The following is a 26,449-nucleotide window of genomic DNA, read 5'->3' on the forward strand; positions in this document are numbered from 1 at the left end:
TATTATATTTGTATGAATATGTATAAAAGATATCTTAGTCAAACGGTTAAGTTTAAGGTAGTCGTGTGAAGAGGAGAAAGTTGGATTTGGTCCTTAAGGGTTCTGTCCTACTTGAGATACTCTATAATTTTACTAAATAAATAGATATATATATAGGGAAGAATGAATAAAACCACGGCAGTGACTCCAGCTGACAAGTCCACCTATTACTCTGGATCACTTTGGGATATCAAGGCAAACTGCTCAATAAACAGTGACTTGAGACCTTTACTTTGTTGTGTACATTAGCTCCTACCATTATCTCTTAAAAGCTTAATTATTTGCAAACAATTGATCAAGATGGGAATTGGAGAAAAGAGACACCGGACCACCGGGAGAGCTGCAATGCATTAGGAGAGCAAACAGAATTACCTTTAGGTCTTATAATCAGAATTAACGATTGGGACCGTATGCAGGGCAGCACGAGAAGCTGTAACGCTCATGCTGGACTGTTTTCCATTTGATCTGCATTAACACCTCCAGTGAAAGCCATAAAACAGTGATTACAGAGGGGAAGGCTGACCCTCCTTCCCAGAACCAGCCCAGCTTGTGTATGCTGGAAGACTGCAGACAAGGTTTCTTGCCAAGGCCAGAGGAAAAGGGTAAATCCAAGGGGAAAAACAAGTAGGAAGCAGGCAGGTTAAAAAAAAAACAACTGAAAAAACAAAACCAAAACAAAAAAAAGGCATTTAAAGAAATAAGGCTGACAACAGATAAGGGCTCTGAATTTGGCTCTGATATTTTCTGACCAAGCCTGCTGCTGCTACAGAGCTATAGAGCAGCATCCACTGAATGATATGAGACCTTGTGCTTTTCCCTTTCCATAAATCTAGCATTGAAATGTGGATTGTTTGGCACCATTAATGTGTTTTTGAGGCTCTGTGGTATTACTTTTAATAATGACTTAGTACAGAAAGTGATTGCTTAATAACACCATCAAAGTCTGCATGCAAATGAAAATTATCCCTGGGGGATTTGCCCAGGGTAATATGAACAGTTAAGGAACATTTGAAAAGGTAAAAATAACTATGCAAAATATGAGTCAGAGCAGTCATTTTAGCAGTAACAAAGAAATCAAAGTGACAGAGAGAAAAATTTAACTTTCCATCATATTTTCTCATCACTGTTTTATGAATGGTATTTAGCGAGCAGTAGCCTTAGTAAAAGCCCATTTTTAATGCAGCTTGAGAGCATTTTTAGCAAAAGAAACAATAAGATCTTTTATTTTTTTAATCACTTTTGACTACAGATGGTGGCTAAAGTCTCCATTAGGAAAGCATCCAAGGTTGTCTCTTAATGCTACACCTTGTCCAAATGTACTCCTTTCCTCAAATTTTCCACCCCAGGCAGCAAATGCTGGATGCCAGGACAGCGACAGACTTTATCTTATCTGTAACCCGGCATCAACAGCGCTCCCTCCCCTCCTCCTCTGCGACAGCAGTGCATCATAATGGTGCCAGAAAAATGGGAAAATAATCCTGCCCTTCTCACCCCTCAGATTACTAATTCCTCACGGCACCGAACCGGCTCGACACCACGGCTGCCACCCAGCTCTGCTACAGCAGCGAGGCAGCAGCACCCCCCGAGAGAAAGGCTGCTGGCCCTGCCAGGAGGAGCCTGTGGCGCCCATCCAGCGCTGCCCTTGTCGTGGCAGTGCCGTGGCTTGGCTGGCCATGCTGGGAGAACCATTTCGGAAGCCCTTTTGTCCCCTTCCTCCAGCCCTCTGCCTCCTCCAGAGCTCGGTGTAGCGCACCAAGGTGAGACGACCTTGAGCTAAACTCTGGGAGGTGATGAAGAGAAATCACCCCCTTAAAACTTATGCCCCAGGAGTGTTTATTAACTGTTTTCTAACATCAAAATAAAAAAGAAAAAAAATCCCAACACTGTGATTTTCTTGTTTCTGAAGAGAAACACAGCCTAACTCAGTATTCAGAATAAAGCTCAAGGATCAGCCCTCCAGTGACAAACTGTACATTGACTTTATGCTGAACTCTAAATTCTTGCTTTACTCAAACTTGTCCAGGGTTAGCTAAGGTGGCAGCACAGCCATTTGAGTCTCTCCCCTTCTCCAACCTCCTTCTGTTTTGCATTTGAACTGTTTACATTAATGATCAAGTTGATCTACAAGAAATTACTATTTTTTTAATATCCATAATGCTTTCCTATTGTCTCTCAGCTTTATGAATTAGTTTTACTGTTGCAGTGAATGCTTTTTTTGTCTCCTGACTGCACATTATCAAAGGGACACTTTGTGCCTTCCATTTGCATTACAAAAGCAGTGCATGGTGTAGTCTAAGAACAGAGCTTGAATTTATAGCAGTCGAGTCCTAGATCCTCACACATTCTGGCCTCCTAAAGAATAACGGGGGTTTCTGCACTCAAAAGTAGCCAAAAAATGGTTGGATCACTATCCATAAAGCCAGGAGATTGCAACCTCCTTTCTTCACCGGCCACCGGCATGTTGAGAGGGAGAGATAAAGAGAACGCGTGGAGCCCCCTTGCCTATTTTGCAAGCTGCCTGAATAGGTTTATAGACCATCCCTGTGACCTGCTTTATATTCAGGCAAGGCTGCAAAAAGTTGCCAAGTTGAGGTGACCTGGTAGGGAGGGGGGGAGAAGAAAAAAATTCAGCTCGGAAGCTGCAAACTCGATCCTGTTTATCCCGTGGGATTGGCTTGCACATTGGAGGAAATACTAAAACACTGAGAAGGAAGTTGTTTTATTAGAAATGCATCTCTGAGGCTGGGAGGGGAAAAAAAGCCTGTGCAAAGTTTGCACAGTCTTTTCCTTGGCTGAGAGCAGTGAGTCAGCCTGATAATGCTACTGAAGTGTGAGCTGGCTTCGGCATTTCAAGCTCCTCGTTGCTTTTTCAGCACAGCAAGAAAACATAGTCCATATGACATGGTCATGCTGCAGACAAAGCCAGCTTTTTCCTCTTTCAAAAGAAAATATTTCCTCAACTTATTGTAATAGTTTAATATCCCTGTGGTAAGGCCTTTCTCGTAACATTACTGTTAATAAATCCTGGTGCTGCCAGAGTTACTGAACTGCAAACTATGAACACAAAATCAACAGATGAGCTTGGTCTTCTAAAGTCAAAAATGCATCAAAATATGCAGTGTGACTAGATGCTGCATTGCTTTGACTTGTCTGTATCCCTATGGCAAGGCCAAAAATCTGCTACTCTGGGTTTTTGCACCAGCCCATCCCTATGAGATGAGCTCTGAGACACTGCCTATCGCTGCCCTTACAAAAGGCTTTGCAGGCTGCTTTGGCAACCTTGCCAAAAAATAAAAGGTGAGGAAAGGAGGCAGAATCTGGCTCTCCTAAGGCAAGTGCAGGGTGTAAAAGACAGAGCCAATATCCCAGAAATTTCAAAATCTGAATGTGTGTTCACAGCTAACCTGATTAAACAGGGGTGGTTTTGCAGGCAGGGGAGGGGAGGAGACATTTCCTTTGTGGGGGTTTACAAGGAGGGAAAAGAGGTACTGGCAAGAGCGACCCTTTTTAATGAAGAAGTTATGCTGGGAAAAAAAAAGCTTCTCCTTTTTTCCCATTTGCCCTTTTGTAAATAATTTTCTTGCAAGAGTTGTCTGTGAACAAGTTTTGGCACTCACTAACATAAATATCCTTTCCAAGGCTGATGGAGAGACATGGTATGGCTTGGGATGCGCTGCCAATACTTCTCTGGTGGCCCCATCAAATTACTCATAATGTGAGCACTCATTAAGGAAAAAAAGTTCAGATCATCCCTTGCACAGGATATTACAGAAGTCAGAAAATGGAAAAACCTTTTAACTCATCTAATCCATCTCCTGGCTGCTACAATATTATTCCTTCCATACCATATATTATTACCCACTGCCTTTTCCAGTTGAGCTTTAGCTAGTCCAAGCAATGGCGCTTCTGCTATTTCCTTTTGGAGACACTCTGATAGACCTCAGTGTTTGGAGTTTACTCTGGCTCCTACTGGTTTTCAGTTCAAGCTGAGCCTATGTAGACACTTCCACATCATACCTGGGTAATTGAGTGGAGCTTTTCCCATGTTAACCATTCCTTTGGTGCCTGTATGCATCTGCACACAGAAACACACAGACACAGCTTGCACATACATATTAACTTTGCTTAATGCACTTAAGAAGGGATTTTTTACCCTAGGACCAAGACAATTTGTGCTAATGTCACATGGGTGATGCACTTTTGCATCCTCTGCCATTTTTCTTTATTATTGCTATTAGTTATTGCTTTTCTTTCACAAACTAAAGCTAACCAAGGACAGGGAAATGAAAAGAAAAATTGCATCCAAAAGATTAGCAAAATTCTTCTCAATGCACCACGCAGCCAAAACTACAAAACACTACAGCCAAGCGACAGCAAAGGAACTGAGGAAATGCATCATCTGACTGCAACCGCCTTTGAGCTAAAATTCACAGCCCAGCTTTTCAGTTAAGCCAACATCTTTATCAGGCAGCTGTGAAAAGGCAGGAAGGCAAACCCCAGCCTTCCCTAGGTGAGCAGCTTTTAGGAAGGAAGAAAAAATATCACCTCACCAACACGCCAAAGGAAATCCCGACTACCTGATAACTCCGTAAAACACTGCTGTTGTTTTTAGAGCCCGCCTAAGACAGATTAGCCCAGGTAAATACCTCCTAAGCAGAAGCCTTTTCTCAGCAATAAGTCACTGTCCTTATCTACCTCAAATGACTTTCTAAACAGGGGGGCTTGGAAATAACTCTACAATCTCTGGGAAACGCCAGTGCCACCAGTTGTAATCCCACAGAGTTAAGCCGAAAGCCTTTGTATGTGCTTTTTCCTCTTTTTCCCAGGCTGTCTTCTGTACATCTGGAGCTCCCTCTGTAAGTGAGGGATAAAAAACACTCCCCTATGCCTCCATCCCCTACTCTACACACCTGTGTGATCAGGTTGATGGAGTGTTTCTGTATTCAGCCAGATCCCTAATAGAAACCTAAGGATTTTGGATGGAGCAGGAGCTTTAAGCAGGTATCCCAAGGTGGTAGCATCCTTAAGGAGCAGCCAGCAAGCAAACTGGGAAGACTCCTGCCAGGAGCTTGAACTCCTTTTTTCATGAAGGGGCCAAGCCGTCATACAAAGAGAGTTCAAGGCAACCAACACATCAAGGTGCCAATGGTTCAGCACCAAGATGAGGGGGGTTACATTCTATTTTACATTTTCTATTTGAAAACAAAACAAACAAAAAAGAAAACTACCACCGAGGAAGGAAATGAAAAGATAAAGCTGCTATTTTGCAATGCTGCTTTGTTGGCATGGAAAGTCCTTGAACAGATGCCCTGTCCACCATTAAATATTCACAACATATCCTTGTAAAAGAATAAAGACCACTCAGCTTATAAGCAAAACCACAATGTGTTCTTCATGAAAAAAAAAAAAAAAAAGAGAAAGATGCATTTAAAGATCTGGGAAGAAAAAAAAAGAAGGAGGGAAAAGGAAAAAAAAAAAAAAGAACCAAGCTGGGAAAACACCGCTGTTCTCTGAAGAAGCAGAGACTCTTGGAAGTAGTGCACATTCTCTGGCGTTAATTTTCCCACTTAAATTACAGTGATGCTGTAGCCTCATCTCATTAGAGATCATTGTCCCCAGTAGACAGTTGTGTTTATGGGGGATTCTTGCTGTTCCACACCTGCTGCTCAGGTTGCTACGTGATAAAGCCTGCATACAAACAGCAGTCTTGAGGTTGCTGGACTGCAACTGATGAGCCCAGGCTAATTCAGGGGTGATTATGTAGTTTACTGGACCACTAAACCTCTTTAAGCTTGTAATTACTGCCTATTTGAGTAAAGAACATTGAAAAGCAATTCACTGCATCATGCCTGCCACAGCTGGAAGCAGGCTGCCAGCAGTCTGCGGGGACATTAAAATCTACAGGGACTGGGATTCGAGCACAGCTCCCAGGCACTGACGGCGGCACAGCCAAGTGCGCTCACATTCCAGCTCACCTTTTCTGACCAGGCGTGCTATTAAAGGTGCAATGAAAACTATAGAAAAGCAATAAAGATGACAAATAACGGGACGTAATTGAAAGAACTGCATTTTAATGACTCTCCCCCTCTTCCCTTATATTGGCTAAAAAAAAAAAAAAATTAAGCCTTTTTGTCATGACAAGAGAAGGGAAAGAAAAGGCCTTTTGCAAAAGAGGAAATGGAGTGCATACATGTGTTTCTGTTTTGAAGCTGGAGGTTTCCCTCATGTTTCAAATCTCTAGAAAGAGTAAGTTTACTTGTAAAGCGAATGCATAGTAAGTCCTTTTATGTATTTGGCAGAAATTATAATGCAGAGGCTTCTTAATTGCTGAATCTTCATAAAATCCCCTCACTGAGCCTTCGTGAAACCCTCCAAGAGTATCCCAGCCCTAAACCACCACTCTGAAAAAGAACTCCATCCCATGCAGCATCACAGCAGTCCTTACCATCAAGACAAGACTGTGGGTTTCTTTTAATAATAAATAAAATCTCTCTGATTCTATTTGTCTTTTGAGTTCTGACCCACTCTAACCCTCCTTTTCAAGTCTGCCCCTGCAGCTCTCAATGAGCAGGAAGCTATTAAAAAGGGCGCCTCGGTTTTTTGCATAATTAGCAGTTTTGGGAACAGAGTCTGGGGGAAGAAGAGCACATCAAATGGGACCTATGACACAGGCAGAAAGGTCGGTAATAGGTATTTTTACAAGTGAGTAAACAAAGGTCTGGAGAGGATTGCTCCAGCAGAGCTGGAGAACAGCACTGGCAAAACCAGAGGGACGTTGGCAGTGTCACCACTGAGCCCCAACACCGCTTAGCATCGCTGGGAGCTCCAACCAGCTCCAGGCAGCTACTGCCCATGGGGCTCCAGCTGAAGAGCCAGCTCCTGGGGCCCTCCCATCCTCTCCACAGCTACCCCTGCTATTAGACTGCCATGTGTGAGGTCCAGCAATGGGCCTAACGAGCTGCCCGATTAGCTAACTGCATGAAATGGGCTTTAAAGCCTCCTAGGACGTTTGGAGATGCGGAATTCATCAGTGTCATTTCCCCTGCCCTGCTAATAACTGCCACAGATGCCTGGGAGAACGGGGTGTGGGAAAAGGCAAAAATAAACAGGCAAAATAAAAAAAATAACATTGCTATTGATACAATTAACCCTGGACTGAAGTAAATTTAAGAGATGGGCTCTCTTCTCATCTAATAAATTACCTTGTTTTACAAAACATGAACATGCCATCTGTAGTACTAATCTCACATGTATCTAGAAAGGGAAAGGGGGGAAAAAATTCCCATGCATACATGAGCAGGTACTGTGAACAAACATCAGCTTTTAAAGGAGAATGTAAAAGCTTTCAGGAAGTTTATTCTTAAAAAGCATGTAAATTCCCAGTCACAACAATCCTCCAACTAACCCCATCCAAGCTCCAAAGAGCCACAGGCTTGTGTGTTTCCAGCTATCACTCTTATTAATATTCATTAGGCAGGGCTACTTGCATTTTCATAAGCTGCGAAGGTGGCAAAAGAAACAATCAGAATTCTTTAACACACAGGCATTATCAATTCAACATCTGCCAAAGAAGAGTGCATACAGATCTGAGGTTGAAATTCAAATGCAATTTACCTGGGCTAGAGCTGGGCTTCACTTTTCAGCACCCAACCACCTATTTCAGGCGCTCTCATTTTATCCATCCCAGCTTTTACCTCCCCGTAAGTTCACTCTCCATTATTTTTACCTTGAAAATAAGAGTCCTTCATAAATTCTCCCTTCATTCCTTAGGTCTAATGAGTTCTCTCTGCTAAAATAACCCAAGTTCAGTGCAATCGCATACATGAATAATACAGACAAGTTTTAACTCAGTAAACTTGACTAAGCAATTCTGCTTTCTGGCTAGAGAATTCATTTATCTACACCCATTTACTGTGTGAAATCCCTTTGACTGGCTTCAGGGTCCAGGCCTGTACAGAAATCCACTTTCTGACCATCTTGGCCTTAAAATTTAACTCTGAGAGATGAACGGAGAGGTCTCCAAATGAAAACAACTGCTCTAATTAATTATGTACCCAACTCAGCAAAGAAACAAATCTGATAATGCTAACCAATTTCAGAATAAAGCAGAAACATGTTCCCAGGATGATATTTCTATGCACAAGAACATGCACCCAAAAAAAGTGTGATTTAGATCTGGTGAGGGTTGGAAAAAGGCACATCACAATTCTCCAAATCTGCAGATTCAACCCTAAATTAACATGTATTTGCCCACAAATTCACTATGCATTAATTCTCGTCCTTATAAAAATGTAACTTTAAAGGCTTGGACCAGGATGTGACTCTTCCCTCTTGGAAAACTTCTTGGACCAAGAGGACTCCCTCATAAAAAATAATCTTTTCTCCCAAATTCAATGCAGGTCTCTACCAATTTTACTTGGATCCAAAAGCCTCCAAAGACCTAACTGTACCCTCTCTCACAGAGGGTTGGTGGAACCAGGCTTTGCATTTCAGTGGAAATATTCATGGTGTGAGGCCTTTCCCAGGGGCTGGCCAACACTTGGGGATGAGCCCTGAAATGGCAAACCTGTCTTCACCTGCCTAAGTTTAGATCTGGCACTCAGCTGCAGTGAAAGCCTGGGCTGCCCAAAGGACATGTCCTCAGCTTTGTAAAGCGGGACCCTCGGTGGGCATCTTCTATGGGATGATGAATGGATGAGGCCAGGACAGGGCTTTTTGGAAGGGGCTTTTTAAAAACCCAAACAGAGTCAGCTGTAAGCAGCCAGTGCCCGCCCCATCCCTGGCCTGAGCATCCCTTTCTTGCCTGGTCTCTTTCAAGGTCTGAGCATATCAAGCACCACACGCATGCAGATGCCTTCACAGAAACTACCATAAAAGAGACAATCCCCATATTTGGAAGCAAAAGCAAAAGCATAGAGATGGCGTGGTGCTTTCAGCACGTTTCTGATGTGATGGCCATTAACAATTCACAAGAACGTAACAAGATATAATCAAGCTTTTCAATTCGAGCTCAAAAATCCCCCTCTGCTTTCCCTCCCTTTCTGAACAAAACTCATTTATTTTAGAAAGATCTAAATGAAAGTAGTTAAAGACCAAAAAAACGTCGCCACTAACAAGTTACAAAGTAAGAAAGAGCAACCAGGCACATTTGATCTTGTTCTATACAGGAACCTTTCTAAGATGACTGCTCCAATTAAAAAAAAAAAGTTGAATTTATCATTTTGATGATAGGAGATTATGAACTTTACTATTATATGCATATATTTTGTTTAATGGCTTAGTTTATTTTAATAACAAAGAGAAACTAGATCTTTACAGATGAAAGCTTTATTTCATGGCTTCATTACAACTGGGATTTTTAAAATCTGTGATGTTAACCAAAATGTGATAATGGATGTTCTCAAGGGCCCTATTTTGTAGCATTTTATGCAGAGCCAAACTGTACGCAAGACAGTACAAACATGACGTTTAGCCCTATTTTAAGAAAGTAGAACTGACTCCAGTGTCAGAGGCCCCTGTAATTGTTTTCCATCTGCTTCTCATGCCTCTGAACTTGTGCAGCAAGGTCTGGCTGTAGAAATGCTGTGACAAAAGCATTCGCTTTCTGAAGATTTTTTTTATGAAATCATACTGAAAGGCATCTTTTGTAGGATTTTGGCTCAAAGGGGACAGAGTGGTTGCAAAGTAACTACTTTATCTACAGCACCCTTGCCTTGAAGGGTCTGTTGACATCCAGAAGAAGAGAGACACAAAAAACATGGTAAGGAAAAAAAAAAAGCTAACTCTGCTACCATATTTATGTCATTTACTTCCTAAGATAGAGATAATCAGAAACACCTCATCAAACTTGATCATGCTCTCAATGCTTCTGGAGAACTCCTCATCTATTCCGCTTCCTTTTATTCTCACGTTAGTAGATTGAAAACAGTTGCTTCAGATGATGGCGGCACTCATGCGTATGGAGCATCAAGGATGCTCCTCTTTAGCCCTTTTTACACGTGTCTATAAATCTTTATGCATGCAGAGGTGTGCATATATGTACGGGGGTTGATGTCGTTTTGCGATCCATGCCCTCCACCCCCAAAAGCAGGGACCCACTGTTTTTGGGAAGGCAGCCCAAGATGGCAGCTCATGATTAATGGCTGTATCATCCCTGGCTCGGTAGCGGCGAGGCCCCAGGTCTAATCTGCCAAACATCCCCTTCGTCTGCAGCCGATCAGCAGATGCAAGCACATAGGCCCTGTCAGCTTGACATATCATTCCTACGACAATGTCAACGAGTATTAATGTTCAATTATCTGTCCTAGAAATAACCCTCGCCTTTACGCATTGTGTAACTGGGCGCGTGGCACTGCGGTAATGCGAACGACAAGGGCAGAGATGCCCGCGCTCACCCGCTCACTGTGAGCTGGCTTCCCAACATCGTGATGACATTGCCTTGCGGTAGCGCACGGACGCCTTCCCCCTCCTTCCTCTCCCTGGTTGTGGTTTGCTGGTTTGTTTCGTTTCTTGGAAGGCACGTTGCAAAGACCCCTAAGAGCCTTCTCCTCCTCTTTGTGCGTTGCATGCTGCCCATCAGCATGCCAAGATACGCTTAGAAAAGGTGTGTTTTGATTTCACACCCATGCAGAACCACGAGGACTTTTCTCGTTTACTTTCATGGAGGGCCAGAAGCTGCCCATCACCTGCCAGCCTCTCTTTATGTCCCCTGCTTGTGTATATACATATATATCTCATTTACCATCAAACTGAAATGCCAACACTGTCTCCTCCCAGGGCTGCATCAAGATCCATTCAACCCTCAACTGCAGAGCGGGAGCAATTTAGCCAAATGAAACATTAGAAGTTCCTTTTGTTAAAGCAATTTTAAAGCAAGACCCCCAAAGGAGAGAGGATTTGAAGAATAAACTCGAGTTTATTCCTGGAATCTTTTTTTTTTTTTTACTACTGCTCAAATATTAATATTATTGATCACACTAAATTCAAATATAACTCTAGAAGCAAAAAAACTTACCAAATACTTTTTCTTTTAAATCAGAATTAGGGTCAAATTGCCAGTTGTTTGAATAGTCTGTGACAGAGTTTGCATAATTTCTCTTTTTGTTGTTGTTACTATGGCACAGCTTCCTTGAACTAACATTCAAAGGTTATCAGCTCTAAGTTATGCTTGCTAAGTCTTCTTATACAACTCACAATCAGAGGGAGGGAGTGGGAGGAAGCAGTGTGATAACCAGTGCCAGCTTTGAGATAAAGCCCTCCACCTAATCTCTGTTTATTTAGACAACCATCTAACCGCAGCACCGGGCGTAAAAACGAACCAGGTGTATGGCTAAGGGAATTTCTCCTCCCTTACCGTGATTGCATTATATTTTTTGGGTAAAGGAAAGCATTTTTTAAAGATTACTTTGAAAATTTAAATTAGCCCGAAGTTTGAGGTTTTCATGTTTGGATTCGCTTGGCTGGATGTGCTTTTTTTGCTTTGTTTTGTAGGAAGGGGAGGTAATGGTAACAAAGTACATTCTATTCCATGCTCTTTTATTTCATGAGGTTTTGGAGAAAAAGACTTTACCATATCATATTCACAAAAAAACTTTGAAAATTAGGTTCCCACTTTGAATTATTTTCCACCAGAGGGGATTCAGGATGTTTGGAATAAATACAAATATCATGGGATCAAACTGGAGTAAACTGAGCACTGTTTTAAATATATTTCCCTAAGGTGCTGACAGAGAGTTGGGCACCCAGCACATCTCTGCTGCATCAGTGCTGAAGCTGCTTTTCCAGAGCTGAAGCTGCTTTTCCAGCGCAGATGCCAAAATAGAAAAGCTCTTGCAGGTCAGGCTACGAGAAGCAGTAAGGATAACTGAACCTCCCTCCACCATCTGCAGCAATATTAAACAGTGGTGGGGAGCTTGCATGTTGGCTGATGGGTCTATTTCTCCTGCCATATGAGCCCAGAGTTGCCTCCAAGATATTCAAACTCAGTTTTCCCCCTTTTTACCCCTCTGATAATTCACCTCACTGTTTACTCAATCATTTTAGGTAGGGGGAAGTGATGAATATTGCTGAGTGCCAGTTTTTTTGGTGCAAGATGAATAACCCCAAGGAGCAACTTACACTGAGTCCCAGGCTCCTGTCAGCCCTATAATTGATGATGTTTTCACTGTAAGGGGTGGGGACTGGGACACATTAAGGCTCAATAGGGGAAGTAAATGGAGTGAATTGACTCAGCAACTCTGCCTTTTACCACAGCTTCTAATAAGGATAAACTGATTACTGCCAAATGTACTTTAACATCACAGGGAGGGGAGGGAAAATAAATCGATCTGCTCAAAGGAAATAAATGCCATACCAGAAGTTTTTTTAGAAGTGAACTTTTATATGCAGAAGCATAGAAGCACATTTTGGCAGTGTGCTGCTGCTTCTTTCCGGGTTGCCATTTGCCACTAAACCAAAAATGAATTTGCAGCCTTAAAACACATCCTAAAGATGAGCACAGCAAAAAGATCTCTGCAAAGCCAACTTATCATTTTTGTAATCTCACTCTCAAATGCCTTGGATAACAAAGAGGAGCATGGCAATGCTCACACTGTATTTCAAATGCCTACTTTATGTCAGCATCTTTTTACAGCAACTGAGAGACCGGATGCTCCTCTTCTGCGCCAGGCAGTGGGAAAGGCAAGCAGGCAGCAGCCCAAGTTGCCAGGGGTGACTATGGAGCTGACAAGGCCAGGATCCAGAAAACCCGCCCTGACTGATGACTTCTGGGTTCCTGCTAACCTTTGATCCCTTCTGGTTTGGTTGGGAACAAAAGAGTCTGTTCACCAGGGCCCCTCACAGGTATATTTAACGAAAGCAGCCATTGCCTATATGCTGATTAATGTGTTTGCCTTACATGCGGCAGGAGGAGGACCACGGCCACCCCATGCTGCTGTGCAGGTAAGTGCCAGCTTACCTAGCTGGTATGTCACACAAAATAAATCAAGGAAATCCACCACGAGGCACATAAAAATAACTAAAACAGGTAAAGACAATTTTTGTCACTGATGCAAGAAGTTGCTGAGACTGGCGATGATGCCATGAGCACTATTCCCATGGACCCAAAAATCTGTGGAGAGTTTCTGTCATTAGAGATTTGATGCTGCTCTGACACCAAGGGCCATCAGCAGCTCAAACACGCTGTTGCAAAGATGCTGTCAGCTACAGCAACCATGGAGGATTCTGTCCAACCCTCAGCGGCCACTTTCATCACCACATATTGTCACCATAGCAATGAAGCTGAATGCGGGCAAATGACAAGGGTCTGTCATCACTCAGCCTGGCCTGACAGCCCTCAGCACCAGTCGCTCTCATCCAGCCTCAATACACAAATAGGTCCTCAGCAGAACCAAAAGTAATAATCTGCCCCTCCACAATGTCATCGTTTCACTGGCACTCCCAGCAGCAGTGTGCAGCTCTTATACCCCCTGGAGATGGTTCTGCTTTATTCCACAGTGAGTTTTTGTGCTTTAGGAAAAAGGAAAAGTCAGAAAAGAGAGAGCCAGAAGGGAGACAGTGATACTCAAACATCAATATCAGAGATAATCAAGGAACAAAAAAAAAAAAAGAAAAAAGAAAAAAAACCAAACAAAACAAAAAAAAAATCTATTGAACAAATGGAAGTAAAACATGAAAATTAACATTTGAGAGGAAAACAGCAACACTTCCTATGTAATGGCTTCAGCAAGGAATAGCAGTGGTACTGACAAAGTCTAGAGCTCCTTTCTAATATTAAACATGGCAGTTGTATATAAAATGCATCCGCTGCTCCCTTCACAGAAACAGGTGTTTGGGGTGAAGTCAGGATAACTGGCAAGGTATGCTGGGCTGTCACCGACAGCAAGCACGGCCAACACACTGCTCTGCCTTCACGCCAACACCAAAATCAGGGTCCCAGCTATTTTCACGCTCTTCCTGCCAGAGATGCCACAAAGAGACAATTAACTTGTTCTACTTCCCTGCTGCCTGGGTGGAAGTACAGCAAGAAATGACAGAAATCAGAGATGGCAAACACTATCTCATCTAGAGCTTGTCTGCCTGCTTGGATTAATCATAACATCTCTATTTCAGGAAAATTTCTGTGTGGGGTCAGTTTTTACTCATCCTGCCCATGCAAACTCATCCCTTCTGACTGCAGCACGTGGGGAAGATGGTGAGAAAGATCCATCTTGGTGGTTACCTTACTTAGCTCATCTTGACCACGCACTTTGGATTTTACTTTGTGTTTAGTCATACAGAATACCCCAATTTAACAGCAACCCTGTGTTACCGTGCCAGCCCTCTCACCACTTCAAAAGCTGTCTTTGAATGATATTTAATTTAGGCTTGCTTACATGGTACATTTGCTAGTGAACACATTGGCTATGTGGCTCTTAGTTAACACGATCACCGTCCCCCCATAGTGTGCAACACGCTCGCCGGTCTGCAGCAGCCCTGGAAAGACAATTCACTGTTCAAACATTTTTTAAACCTGATTTACCGTTCCAGAGAAACAACTCCGCAACTAATCTTCCAGGACAAATGTAATGCCGAAGAGCAACTAAACTGAAACGTATAAATTCCATATATACTTAAAAATATCATTGTCTGTAATTTAATATAACAATATTTCTAGGCCTATAACCTTGCACGCAGAGGCAATTTCCCAAGCATTAATACTTAAATGGGTCATATGCACCACATCTGTCATTCTGTCCTGAAGTCTATGAGGCACAACCAAGACTCTGCAAGCCTATTGATTTTTCTAGCATTTGCTTTAATTTACTTAACCATTGAGAAATCCATCAGTACATAAAGGGCAACTGTCCATTACTGCCTCATTTGCAGACATTCTTTCCCCTCTTTTCTTTTTTTTTTTTTTCTTTTTTTGGTAAATATTTCCCTTTAAATCACTGTGTGTTTACAGTGTAAAAATGAAATCCGGAAAGCGCTCACACCTGTTTCTGTTCAGTAACTGCTGCACTGAGGTATATGTAATGTGCTTAAAGATAGAATAAATATCTAGACATTATTACATCTGTGTGCAAAGGGTGGTAAATTAGATCCTAATTACATTAACAGGGATTCTGCCTCCCAGCTTAAATTTTACATGAGCACTCTGTAAAAATCCAAAAGCTCTGCTGTGGTTTCTTTACGAGCTGGTGATTACAGCTACTTCCTATGCGGTCACTAAATATTCTGTTTACAAATAAATGAAGAAGCTTTGAGCCAACTTGCCAGGGTAATAATCCGTGTTTTTTATTTTTTTTTTCCCCAGCAAACCTTTACCACATACGCATGGCAACAATCAGAAGCCCCGGCTTCATCTAATTACTCTATCACATAATTTCACAAATTGCCTTTTCACTGGGGAGCCAAGTGCAAAACACGCTCACAGTGGGATTTCAGGCAGCAGCTTTCATTTACTACTCATTTCTTGTTAAATTAAACACAAAAACACCAGTTGTGTGAAAGAAGTCAAAAAGAATGCTTGCAAATGAGCCAGACAAGTGTATCTTATATTTATACCATTTGCACAAAATAGCTCATTGGCAAGCTGGATTTTTAACAGCACCATTAACATCTTTAACCCTTTTAAGGCCTGGCATGAGGCTGGTAACTGGATCATTCTGACCAAATTCAGCCCAGCTCAACAGGACCAGGCAGCAGATCAGCTTTATCCTTTTGTTCATAACTGGGAAGAGAGACAGCATGCCCCGACTGCTGCCGCCACGCAAACCCTCTAGCTTACCAGGGGTTAGAGGACAAAATTGATTCCACGAATTTCTGGGTATTACACCCACCAAATTCAACAGTTCTAGAAATAAATCAAGTGGGATTTGGAAGTGCAACTTCGTTTTCATTCAGGGCAGCCCTCCAAGGTGTGGGGTACCAGTGAGACTTGGGGGCACAGGGACCTGGAGGACCAGACCCCTGCTAATTATCTGAGAGTTAACAAGGCAGGATTGCAAGCTGCCACCAAGGAACACAAATTATTTTGAAAATAATTGCATCCAGTGTATCATCGCTGGTGGAAGTGAACCAGAGGTTACACAGCTCTAAAATGACATTTTGTACATCAACAAGTACAAAACTAAAACACGACCATTAGTAATTAAAGCTGCTCCTTTTGTAGCACCAAAGCCAGTAGGTCAGGTACCATTTTACATCAGAAACCAGCCTTGATGGCTGCAGATTTGCCAACACTATCTACACAGGGAGAAAAAAAAAACATTAGCAGCAGCTGTCTGTGTGCCTCGACATTGAAAATCCTATTCATACAGACAGGTGGAGTAATTTAAAAGCCAATGTGGTGCAATTTTGATGCAAGTAATGCCACTGTTTACTAAAATGCCACCATTACTGCTGTTTATGAAAACATTACTAAAATTGCATTTTATTCATAAGAATCCTAAGATTTGGATCATTACCAGTTTCAAAATTATTCCAACCCCAACTGCATCTTACAGCCCTCTGGGGTTTACAACCTGCTGCACTGACAGACCCATGCTCAGGTTTCAGCAACAAAATCAAGGATTTATCCTCTCTGCTGTTCCCACAAAGCACGGTGCCGTTCCTGCACCAGCACAAAATCCACGGCAAATAAGCGGAGTTCTGACAGTGAATTTATTAAATAGCCAGATTGTCTAATATGGCATTTATCTTTCCAAAAATAGCATCAGGAACCCCAAAAGCTCTGTCTGACATGAATAAGGATGGCCTAGGAAGAAGAGTTTCACTTCAAAGTTTACTTTAGAGCAATCAACAGAGCAAGGCACCCAAGGCAAAGTCCCATCCTTTTCTTTCTGAGTTCAAAAACAGATCTTGGAAAACACCTTTATATCATGAGCAGCCCCTTGGTTTTACTAATGTGACTCAAGTGACCACTTTAGTGTCACTAACATGACTACCTTGCTTTTTGCATCACTGGGACAGAGGACCCATTGTGAGAAAAAGTTTCATTGTGGTCAGGTTGTTTTTTTTAAAGTACTTCCAAATGTTTAATGCTGTACAGGTTGAATTAGAAAGGGCCAACCAGTAGCCAAGAAAAGAATATTCATGCTATATCTAAAATCTGAGAAGTATTTTCTGGGCAGAAGTTTCTGCTTCATAAAGCAAAAGATGAAGTGGTAAGGCTCCTAGACCTTGCCTTATTAAAATGATGGCCCGCCACTGAAGTGAAACGAGCACTCCACTAAATACTCCGGGTCTAAATCAGGCAATGATGCAAAAGGCGAGGTAAATTAGATAACTACATATTAACTTAAACTCTTTTCTGCCTACTTACCTTCTCTCTACACATATATTTAGCACTGCTGTGGCTTACAGGGTGAGGAGCTGGAAGTACAATGATGACTCATCAATAAGGTAAGATTGGTTGGACTTGATGATCTCAAAGGTCTTTTCCAACCTTAAAAATTCTATGAATACATTTGTTCCATGAATAATGACTCCATGAATATTGAAAATTGGATTTTCAGCTGAGCATTTTGTTGGAAATGATGGCCTTACCCGTGGAAAATTTCAACTTGCACTACCAAAAAAAAAGATTCCTTTCCAAAGGAAATTTTTTCTCTGGCTAATTTTGATGGGCAGATAGCAAACAAAAGTACTTAACATTAGTAATTAGAGTCTCTTGAATAAATGCAACAAGAAAAAGCAAGTAAGCTGTAACAGTGCAGATTCTGTGTAGCTGAAGGTAAATGCAGGAAAAGGGAAACAAAACTTTTTTTAAAATGGGTAAAAAACCCAAGTCACTTCTCATGTCTGTCTTGGAGCAATAAACAGACTATAGTCACCACGATATCACTGCTTTGGTTTATCCAGACAAGGGTTAAGTTCATGCAAACAGATGTAGGATAGTGTATGCCAGAGCAAGGGAATGCATCTTACACAACTTGATGTACCACTTCCAAATGTGACCCTATTTGAAAGGCAGCTTATCTTACACCACAGATTAACACATCACATCAGATATGCGCCCAACTGGTTTGGTGCCTCATATTTTGGCACTTTACCTGATCTGATTCAGTCATTTGCTAGCACACTGGCATGCTGTGAAACTGCTTCAAGAGTTAGATTTCAGCAAAAAATTAACACTGGCGCTTACATACATAAGCATATCTGAGAATCAACATAGGCTCTTTTGTAGCAACTGTGTTAGAGGACAAGCTAAATAAACAACTAATAATGAACAACCAAGCCCATTAATTTATCCTCATTTCCTGCTCACCCACTGCTTGCCAAGATACTGTTGCTGCCTTTAATGCACTTCATAGTGCAAAGTATTCACCAAAATATTTCCACGGATACTTCCAGATGTAAAAACTGGTGACCAAACTTCTTCCCTTCCAAAGGTGATACTTGAGTTTTGTACATCTGCTTTGACTGCAGAAGGACAGTGCATCGTGTAACACATTGCTGTGTCTTGACTGGAGGAGGCTAATTTAAAAAATGAAGCTGCACATGCAAAATATCACAGCTGCAAATATAAAAAGAAAGGAGAGGGTGGAGAAGAAAGCAAAGCATCTACTGCTGACTTAAAAATTCTTATTACTGCAAACATTCTTGCTGGTTAACTCATTTCCGAGAATATTTATGCAAACAAAAGGAGTTCTAGTACAACCAGAGCAAGTGTAATTTAGCATCTGAATTAATGTTTATCATGTTTCAACTTTTCAGTATTCCCTTGCTTCTACTCAGATGTGAAATTCTGCTCGTGTCTAAATACTAATGTGTTTCAGCAGCTTCAAAATAATTCAAATTCTTTAATGTGCTAGTGGCTTCCACATTGGCACAATAGTGCCTCCAAGCTAGAAACTGCGGGAAACTGGGGAAAAGGCAGGATGGTCCTTTGGGAATAGACACACTTTCTCTCCCTCTCTAAAATCCTGTTGGCTCAGGTTATTGGCTACCTTCTGATTTCAACCAAAATACTTCCCTGGATCACTGCCATTCCCAAGACCCGTGAGGAGCCCTGATGAGATGTCACACACCCTGTAGTTTAAGACATGATGGTTGTCTTCAACAGAAATGGAGCTAAATCACAGGTGTTAAAAAAAACAGATGCTGTAACTATACCACACTTCTGAATGTGAGAAGAGCCTAAGTAAATAATCTGTTTTCCTTGAACTAACTGACTAAAGCATCCTCTATTTTTCCTTTCTGTTCTAAAACCAAAGTTTTGTAGGACAGCTCAGCACTGACAACTTAAATGATCTACAAGCATGGGACATGCTCTTTCCAAGAAATCATGAAACTGGAGCAACGGCAGCATTGCCAAGGGTATCACCCAAAACACAACAGTTTTCTTTTAAAATGGCAAAATTTCCCTCATGCTAGAAAATGGATCAATCCTTGGAAGTTGATCCTTGGAAGCAGGTCAAAGCTACAAATTTGAGGACAATTGAAGAAAATGCTGGAGTTTTTAACAGTCACTGTCCTCCATAAAACTCTGAAGGGTTAAGAATTTAATTCAAACACAGCTACCTAAATCCTCTTTGTCCTCTTATCTGGAGCTCTCAACTCAAGTGGGACAGAGCCCCAGAACAATTATCTTCTCCCATAATAACATTTTGCATTTTCTGCCATTGGAGATGACTGCCACAGCACCTCCCCCAGCAGAAGGGAGTTGAGACCCCTCCTTGTGGGTTACTTGCACCAACCTATGCTAGATGCTTCTGTTGGATGTTTTGGCAGGAGCAGGGAAAGCCCTGGCTCCCACCTTTCCAGTCAAGGGGATGGCGGAGCATGAGTGACTCAAGGCAAGCTAAAAAGCCTGGCTTTTCCCAGGAATTTGGGACAGCTGGCACTGAGAAATCTTGCAGATGTGGAAGAAAGCTTTTTACAGCTTCATCCACAATAAAATCAAGTGAAAGAGGAGACTTGCGTATTTGGGATAAAGTGGGAGGACACTCCCACCCATTCTGAATCCAATATATGGAAACCTGACCCCTGTTACGCAGATGAGCTCCAGGAGCCCTCTGGCATTTTGCAGAGCAAGTACCAGTTGGTGCAGGATGGAGACTCACTGTAAGTTGCACTTTTTAGGTGGGAGGAGGGAAGGGGTGTTGTTTTGTTTTAATGCTTCCAAATCTCTCAAGAGAAGAACAAAGAAAACTTGGTTTAGCCAAGTATTCTCCCATTTCGATGTTTCCAGTACCCTAATTTTGTACCCATCTACCCTTTCACTATACTCCTTTCCAAAACCAGTCAAGCATCCCACATGGGAGTAGGGGCAGGCAGCCAAATTAACCCCATGCTTCTCCCAAGGCAAAATCTCATAACTATGGAGGGATGAGAAAAGACATTAAATCGACTTGTTTTAACTTTAAAGACTTTCTTGACTTTTTTTTAACCAGTAAAATATTAATATAAAAAGAAAATTTACTGAACTAAATGGCATAAGTTTTCTATCACAACAACATCCTTGAAGCGATATGGACTATTTTTCTCTGCTAGATTCAAATTATCTACTTCCAGTAAATTATTTTACATATAACAGCTTTACTAAATAGATTGCATATTGCTTATTTTTAAAGTTTCTTGTTTCATATCATGGCATTAAGTAATCAATAAAGGTTAAAAATACAGATATATAATAGAAAAAATCCTTTCACTTTAAAAACAACTTCTTTCAGCCATGTCTTTTACCTTCTGTTCAGTCTCCCCTTTCAGTAAGATTTAACCTCTTAAGGAAATTGTTTTAAAAGCAGTTAAAAATAATGATTAAATTATGGGATTTACATGAAAGAAATCCTCAGCCCATTCATTTTTTTTAAATCATGGCAATTTGTTTTTTAAAAGGTGTTTGAAGTCCTCGAATCTACCTCTTGGCACCATTAAAAGGGAGTAGTTTATAATCCCCTAATGTGCTTAAATAAAGCCTTCAATAGTTTAAATTGTTATTAAACATCTTTTGGGATTATAATTTTATGGCTTTTTTTGCTTGATTAGATGATGAATGTGAAGATCATCAAATACTCATCATATAACAAACCAATTACATTGTATAATCCCCAAAATGAGGTTTGAATCCCAACATTTTAAATTAAGTTGGATTTAAAGGATGCAGAGTAGTCACAATGAGTGAAAAAAACACATGAAAAGACACCCCACAAACTCCTTTTTCCAAGTTTTGAACAAAGAGGTATTTATATCAATTCTAAATACCAATTTATACCAATAATACCATTGCTGGGACAAAAACCTAGGATGGGCTGAAGCAGAAACTAACTCTGTTGCCACGATTAAATTTACACAGATTTAACTGTAAGCAAGATTATTTTTTAATTCCCCTACCCTTCCCCCAAGTTTTTCCCTTATTTCACAATCCCTGCTGAGGGATGTACATTACAGTGAGGAGATATGCTTGAAAAATTTGGGGGAAGAGATGAAACCTGAATATGGGCTAAATGATCAAACAAAAATTTTTTTTAGATTTTTTTTTTAGAACTCTAAAAGGCCTGCAAAACACTGCTGGGCTGCAACACACCCTGAAATTATCCTTAGGGTGACTTTCTGAAGTGAAGCACCAGCACAGAACTGGTTTGCCTCAGTCCCTCATCCAGACCCTGCTATGGCATATAATGCTCATCTGATGCCACTCCACAAGGATCTTCTCAGTTTTGACTCAACTTTAGCAGTTCTTCACCAAATTATTATTCTTTTTTTTTCTTTTGTTCCAGATAGTAACAAGCTTCCATCTCATATTTATAGCAAAGTCCTAAAAACAGATTTCATAAACCTCCAAATTTGTAAGATGGTGTCATAAGCTACCATGGAAAATTTTGACAAGCTCCACAAGTACCTATTGCCCAACTAAAAGCCCACCTGAGCAGCTCTTCCAACCCAGATGTTCAAGCAAAATTAAATCAGAACAGCAAACAGTTAAAAAAATATCGTACAAAGTCCTAAGTGTGAGTCTGGTCAACACTTTTGCAATTGTTTTAGCTGATTGTTTTTGTTGTTATTATTCCAAGAGAGGAAAAAAAAGGGCAATTTGGATGAATTTATCCCCTGATTTACCCCTTGAAAAGCTTCAGAGCACACTGCCTGCATCTGCAGAGGACAGTGCTTGCCTACCCTTTGGGCATATGTCAACTCAGTTCTGCACATCAGTCAAAATATTGGGGGGGGGGGGCTGGAGCCTGATACTGAGTGGGAACTACTGCCCAAACACTTCAGCATCCGGAGAGAAAAAAATTAATTTCCTCCTGAGCGTGAAACAAGAACTAGGGGACAAACCTTCGGAAATGAAGTCAGCACACAGAGGAAGACTTAAAGCTCTTGGAGATGGAATAACTGCATAGAAGGAATTAACCCAACCTATCCACTTTTGAAAGACTATATTTCTTCAATATTTATTTTAGGTCTTTCCAACCAATAATCATTAGTATGACAGACACAGCGATTACTGTCTATTTTATTTAATTCCATGCCACTGATGTGTATTAATATTACAATTGTGAAAAAAATTTGCTTTTAAAAAGGAGGACTCCCAACTAACACCCCAGTTAGGAAGCACCAATGGTCAATGGGATGCTGGATTTTGCACTTAGCTGCTGCTCATTTATTCTCTGCCATTTTTCAGATGGCAAAAGGGAGGTATCACCAGTCATGACATCCCCTGCCTGAACAGAACCATCCCTCTGTCTTTCCTCACCTCCCACTTTAGGGAGGACCTTGTGTTCATCCTACAAAAGACCAAATCCACTGATAAACAAATGGGTAAATAAATAAATAAATAAACAAACTGTATGGGATCTGTGGTTTCTTCAGGATGATCTCCCTCCTGCAGCAAGGCCATTGGGTGGGAACACCATAAATACCATTGTGCTATGTTATAGGAGCAGCCATGAAGCTGAGATGCCCTCAAAAATGAACAGGAGTTTTAATTCCTTCAGTCTCTCCACCCACTACTCCTCAGCTCTTATCACAGCCATTTTTTGGGCCTGGGTATGTTTTGGTGGTTTTTTGCACCCCAAGCAGCCTGTGAACATGTTCCACTGCTCTAGCACTTGGAAGAGCCTACAATGTTCTGCAGACATGTTTTAATTTGAGGAAACTGTCCAAGATCCTACCTAGGGTGTGTTTCAAGGTCCTGCCTGGAGGTCAGACTGGATAAACCAATTCTGTTTTACTGAATTGATCAGATAAATCTGGACCTACCATGCTGCCAGGAGAGGAGAAAGCTGCCCTGAAAAAAAACCTGCATGTTTCACATGCCTGGGCTGGCTCTGCACAGGGAACAGTGGATTTTTAAAGCAAGCTTTAGCTCAGAGTTACAAGGTAGAAAATGCAGCATTGCATAGGTCCTGGAAGGAATGGTTCTTTCTGTATTTGAGTCTTCCAGAAGCAGAGACCAGCTTACAAGCAGATGTGCAGATATTGTCTCCCCGGGGCTGCTAGGGGCCTGGAGCAAGCTCAGCAGGCACTCTCCTCTTTTGGACACTATTACCACAGAGGAGAAGAGTGAAAAGCCACTAAAACCCTGCACCTAACACAGGTGAAACAGTGAGGGGGTTTGTTCAGTCTGTTCTCTGGTCCTGAGACTAAGCATGGAATTAGCTACAGGGTCAGGTCAAGCTCGTGTAGTTAAATGCTCTACACAGGGTGGCTCCCATCACAAAGGCTTTTTAGAGACCCCTTCAGCCTCCTGCCATATTTCCAGGAAGGCATTTGGAGGGGGCATACCCAGTCCAGGCTAAGAGTGTGCTGAAGACTGCTCAAACAGTTTGCCAGGACTGACCTTTGTGTTTCTGTGCTCAGATTTGGGTGATGCTTTATTTACTGGCACAAACACAGCAACAGGCCACTTTCAGGAAAAAAATATTTATACTACTTAACTTGTAATTCCTCCCTGGAAACTACAGGAACTGACAAGCAGTTGTTCAGCATTTCCTAGTGTGCCCTGTCCTGACTGCAGAGCTTCCAGGGCCTCCCCTGACTCCTGAACCTACACCAGGTGCATCAGGCTGGTGTGAACACTGCTGCTGGCACAGCACCCATAGACTGCTCTGGGGCTGGATGTCCTTAACCTCACATCTACCTGCAGAGAGATACCAGGTGTCAACTCATCTTGGGTGAGGGCCTGCAAAGGGAGAGCCATCAACACCAAAGGCACCTCAGCCCTTGGGAAGCGATGGCACCAGACACAACAGACAGGGCTGAGGACCTGGCAAAGCTGGGGCACAGCTGACATGGAGTCTGCCAGAGAGACAGATTAACCTGGAGACATCTGAGGCCCTCTCTGGCCTCCGAGGAGCAGGGCTCCAACATGAAGGTTCATTCATAGCGACCCAGGAGCGCACAGGACAGGATTCCCTGCCTGATCCCCGTGCTGACAAGAGTCATGGCAGATATCTGGTTTCTTGGCTCAGCAGGGGATGGAGGGGTGATGTGCATGAGCACTTCCTCTGCTTTACGAGTACACCCTTGGCACAGCTCCCACCAGGGCTGGGCAAGCTGGCCAGCTTCTAGTTTCATCCTGACCCTAGCTACAGGCAGTGGAAAGAGTCAGCTACTGGGGTTAGAGGCAGGAGCCCTTCTTCACCACCACCTGCAGACACTCCAGCAGCCCCTGCCTGACCCTTATCCTCCTGGCACAGAAAGGCTGAGGCAAAAAACCTGGGGCTCAAAGTCCAGATCCCCACAGTGGATAAAAACACAGTGATAGATCACCACAATTTGATGAAGAAGGAGAATGGCATTAGAAACACTTTTCTAAAGGCTAATGCTAGAAGGTGTGGTGCACCTTATAAAGCCTTGAAAGCAGCATCCAGCTTAACCCCACACACCTGTACAGAGCTTTGATTTCTAATCCCAGGAATAAGAAACCCCATACAGGTAGCTGTGGTAACAGAAATAACTGTGCATACCCCCACCACTTCCTAACATTAAATACAGGGGTAACTTACACTCTGGGAATGAGAACGTCTCAAAGAAAAAAATTATACTTTGCTATTAAACCAGATACATTCAGACCTTTCATCATGAAGCTTCTGATGATCTCTGACAAACATCTGAATAAGGTCTTTGTTAGCTTTTGGCTTTGTTTTTTTAATCTCCCCAATTGTTTTCTGCAATTCTCTGGAGCACAGAACCAGGGGCCAAATGCTGCTCTGTGCTCCAAAGCAGTGATTCCCACTGCAAAGCAGGACAGGTCTGCAAGGTTGTATTCATATAAGCTTTAAGTAAAAATCACATTTGGCAGTGATGTCCTCTTAACAACTGCGTCTCAAACAAACAAACAAATCTAAAAACAACACACACACACACACAGAAAAAACCCCATACCATAAAAACATACGCTCTATGCTCTTCCCCTGGCATCTAGCAAATGAGGCAACAACAACAACAACTCTGCTGGGAAAAGTCCCTCTACTGCCTGGCAGCAACATCATACGTATTTTTTGCTTTCTATGACTACTACAACTATGACATTATCCATGTTTTATTTTGCATATGTGATCTAGAGTTCACTTACTGTTAGATGCTGGAACAGCCATGCCCTCATGATATTTGTGGCTACTTTGGGAAAGATGCCACGCTTTTTATGTCGCTTTTTGTCCTTATCTGGATCATCATCATCACCTGTGCTGGGGGAAGCTACACTGTTGTCCAAGCCGTCACCTGTAAATATAGTGAATCAAATTTTGACTTATGCTACCTTTATATACTTCAGCCGAAGCCTGGCTTTGGGTATAAACTGCATGAATATTTAAATGAGGTATAAATTCTTTAACACCGTAATTCACCAGGGGTTGAGGGGATGGGGGAAGGGGGGGGAAGAGACACGGGGAGAGGGAGGGGCTCAGAAATGTGTTAGCCCCATACCAGTTTATCCTGAAGGACAGCGTGGCCATCTCCACCACTGTAACCCATAACAAAAAGTGCTTACAAATTATAAAAAAATATTTGCAAGCATCCAACTTGCAAAGGTGGAAATGCTGGCTCTTCTTCACACTAGGTCACTTCCCAAAGATTCATCCCAATCAGCTACTTTGGCTGAGCTGACAATTAGGAAAGTATCAATGGTGTTCTGGGATGGGGATCATGACGTGTGTGAAGCTGGGTGCCTCATCCCACTCTGGGGTGTGAAAAGTGGGGTGAATGCAGCTCCCTTGCAACATCATATTCTCTCAGCAAATTCAGAAAAAAACAGATGATTGAGGTATTGCATATGTTAAGTCTTTTACAGATGTTGGACTTCCCCTGATTCTTTGATGGGAGGTGGGCAGCTAACTGGGTCCCCTCTTCCCAGCCCCAGCCAAAAGAAATTCAGAGGGAGATAAGCAGGCACCAATTTGACATACACCATTAGGAATTAACACCCCGCTTTGTGCCAGTGTGCCGTATTTGTAATAGGTGTCTGCTTCTGTGAAACAACCAC

At 42.1% G+C, this 26,449-nt stretch overlaps 1 protein-coding gene across 6 annotated transcripts in view; it reads right to left on the bottom strand.

Moving 5' to 3' along the window:
- The window catches only part of MEIS1 (Meis homeobox 1), a 107,809-nt gene that overhangs the window by 25,824 nt on the left and 55,536 nt on the right, over positions 1 to 26,449 (bottom strand). For all 6 annotated transcript variants that reach the window (XM_064414924.1, XM_064414923.1, XM_064414922.1 and 3 more), the window contains one exon: positions 25,544 to 25,689. In XM_064414924.1, the coding sequence (XP_064270994.1) occupies positions 25,544 to 25,689 (146 nt within the window). The remainder of the gene's footprint in view (positions 1 to 25,543; positions 25,690 to 26,449) is intronic.

This window comes from Passer domesticus, chromosome 3, assembly GCF_036417665.1.
Source record: "Passer domesticus isolate bPasDom1 chromosome 3, bPasDom1.hap1, whole genome shotgun sequence".
NCBI classification, from domain to species: domain Eukaryota; kingdom Metazoa; phylum Chordata; class Aves; order Passeriformes; family Passeridae; genus Passer; species Passer domesticus.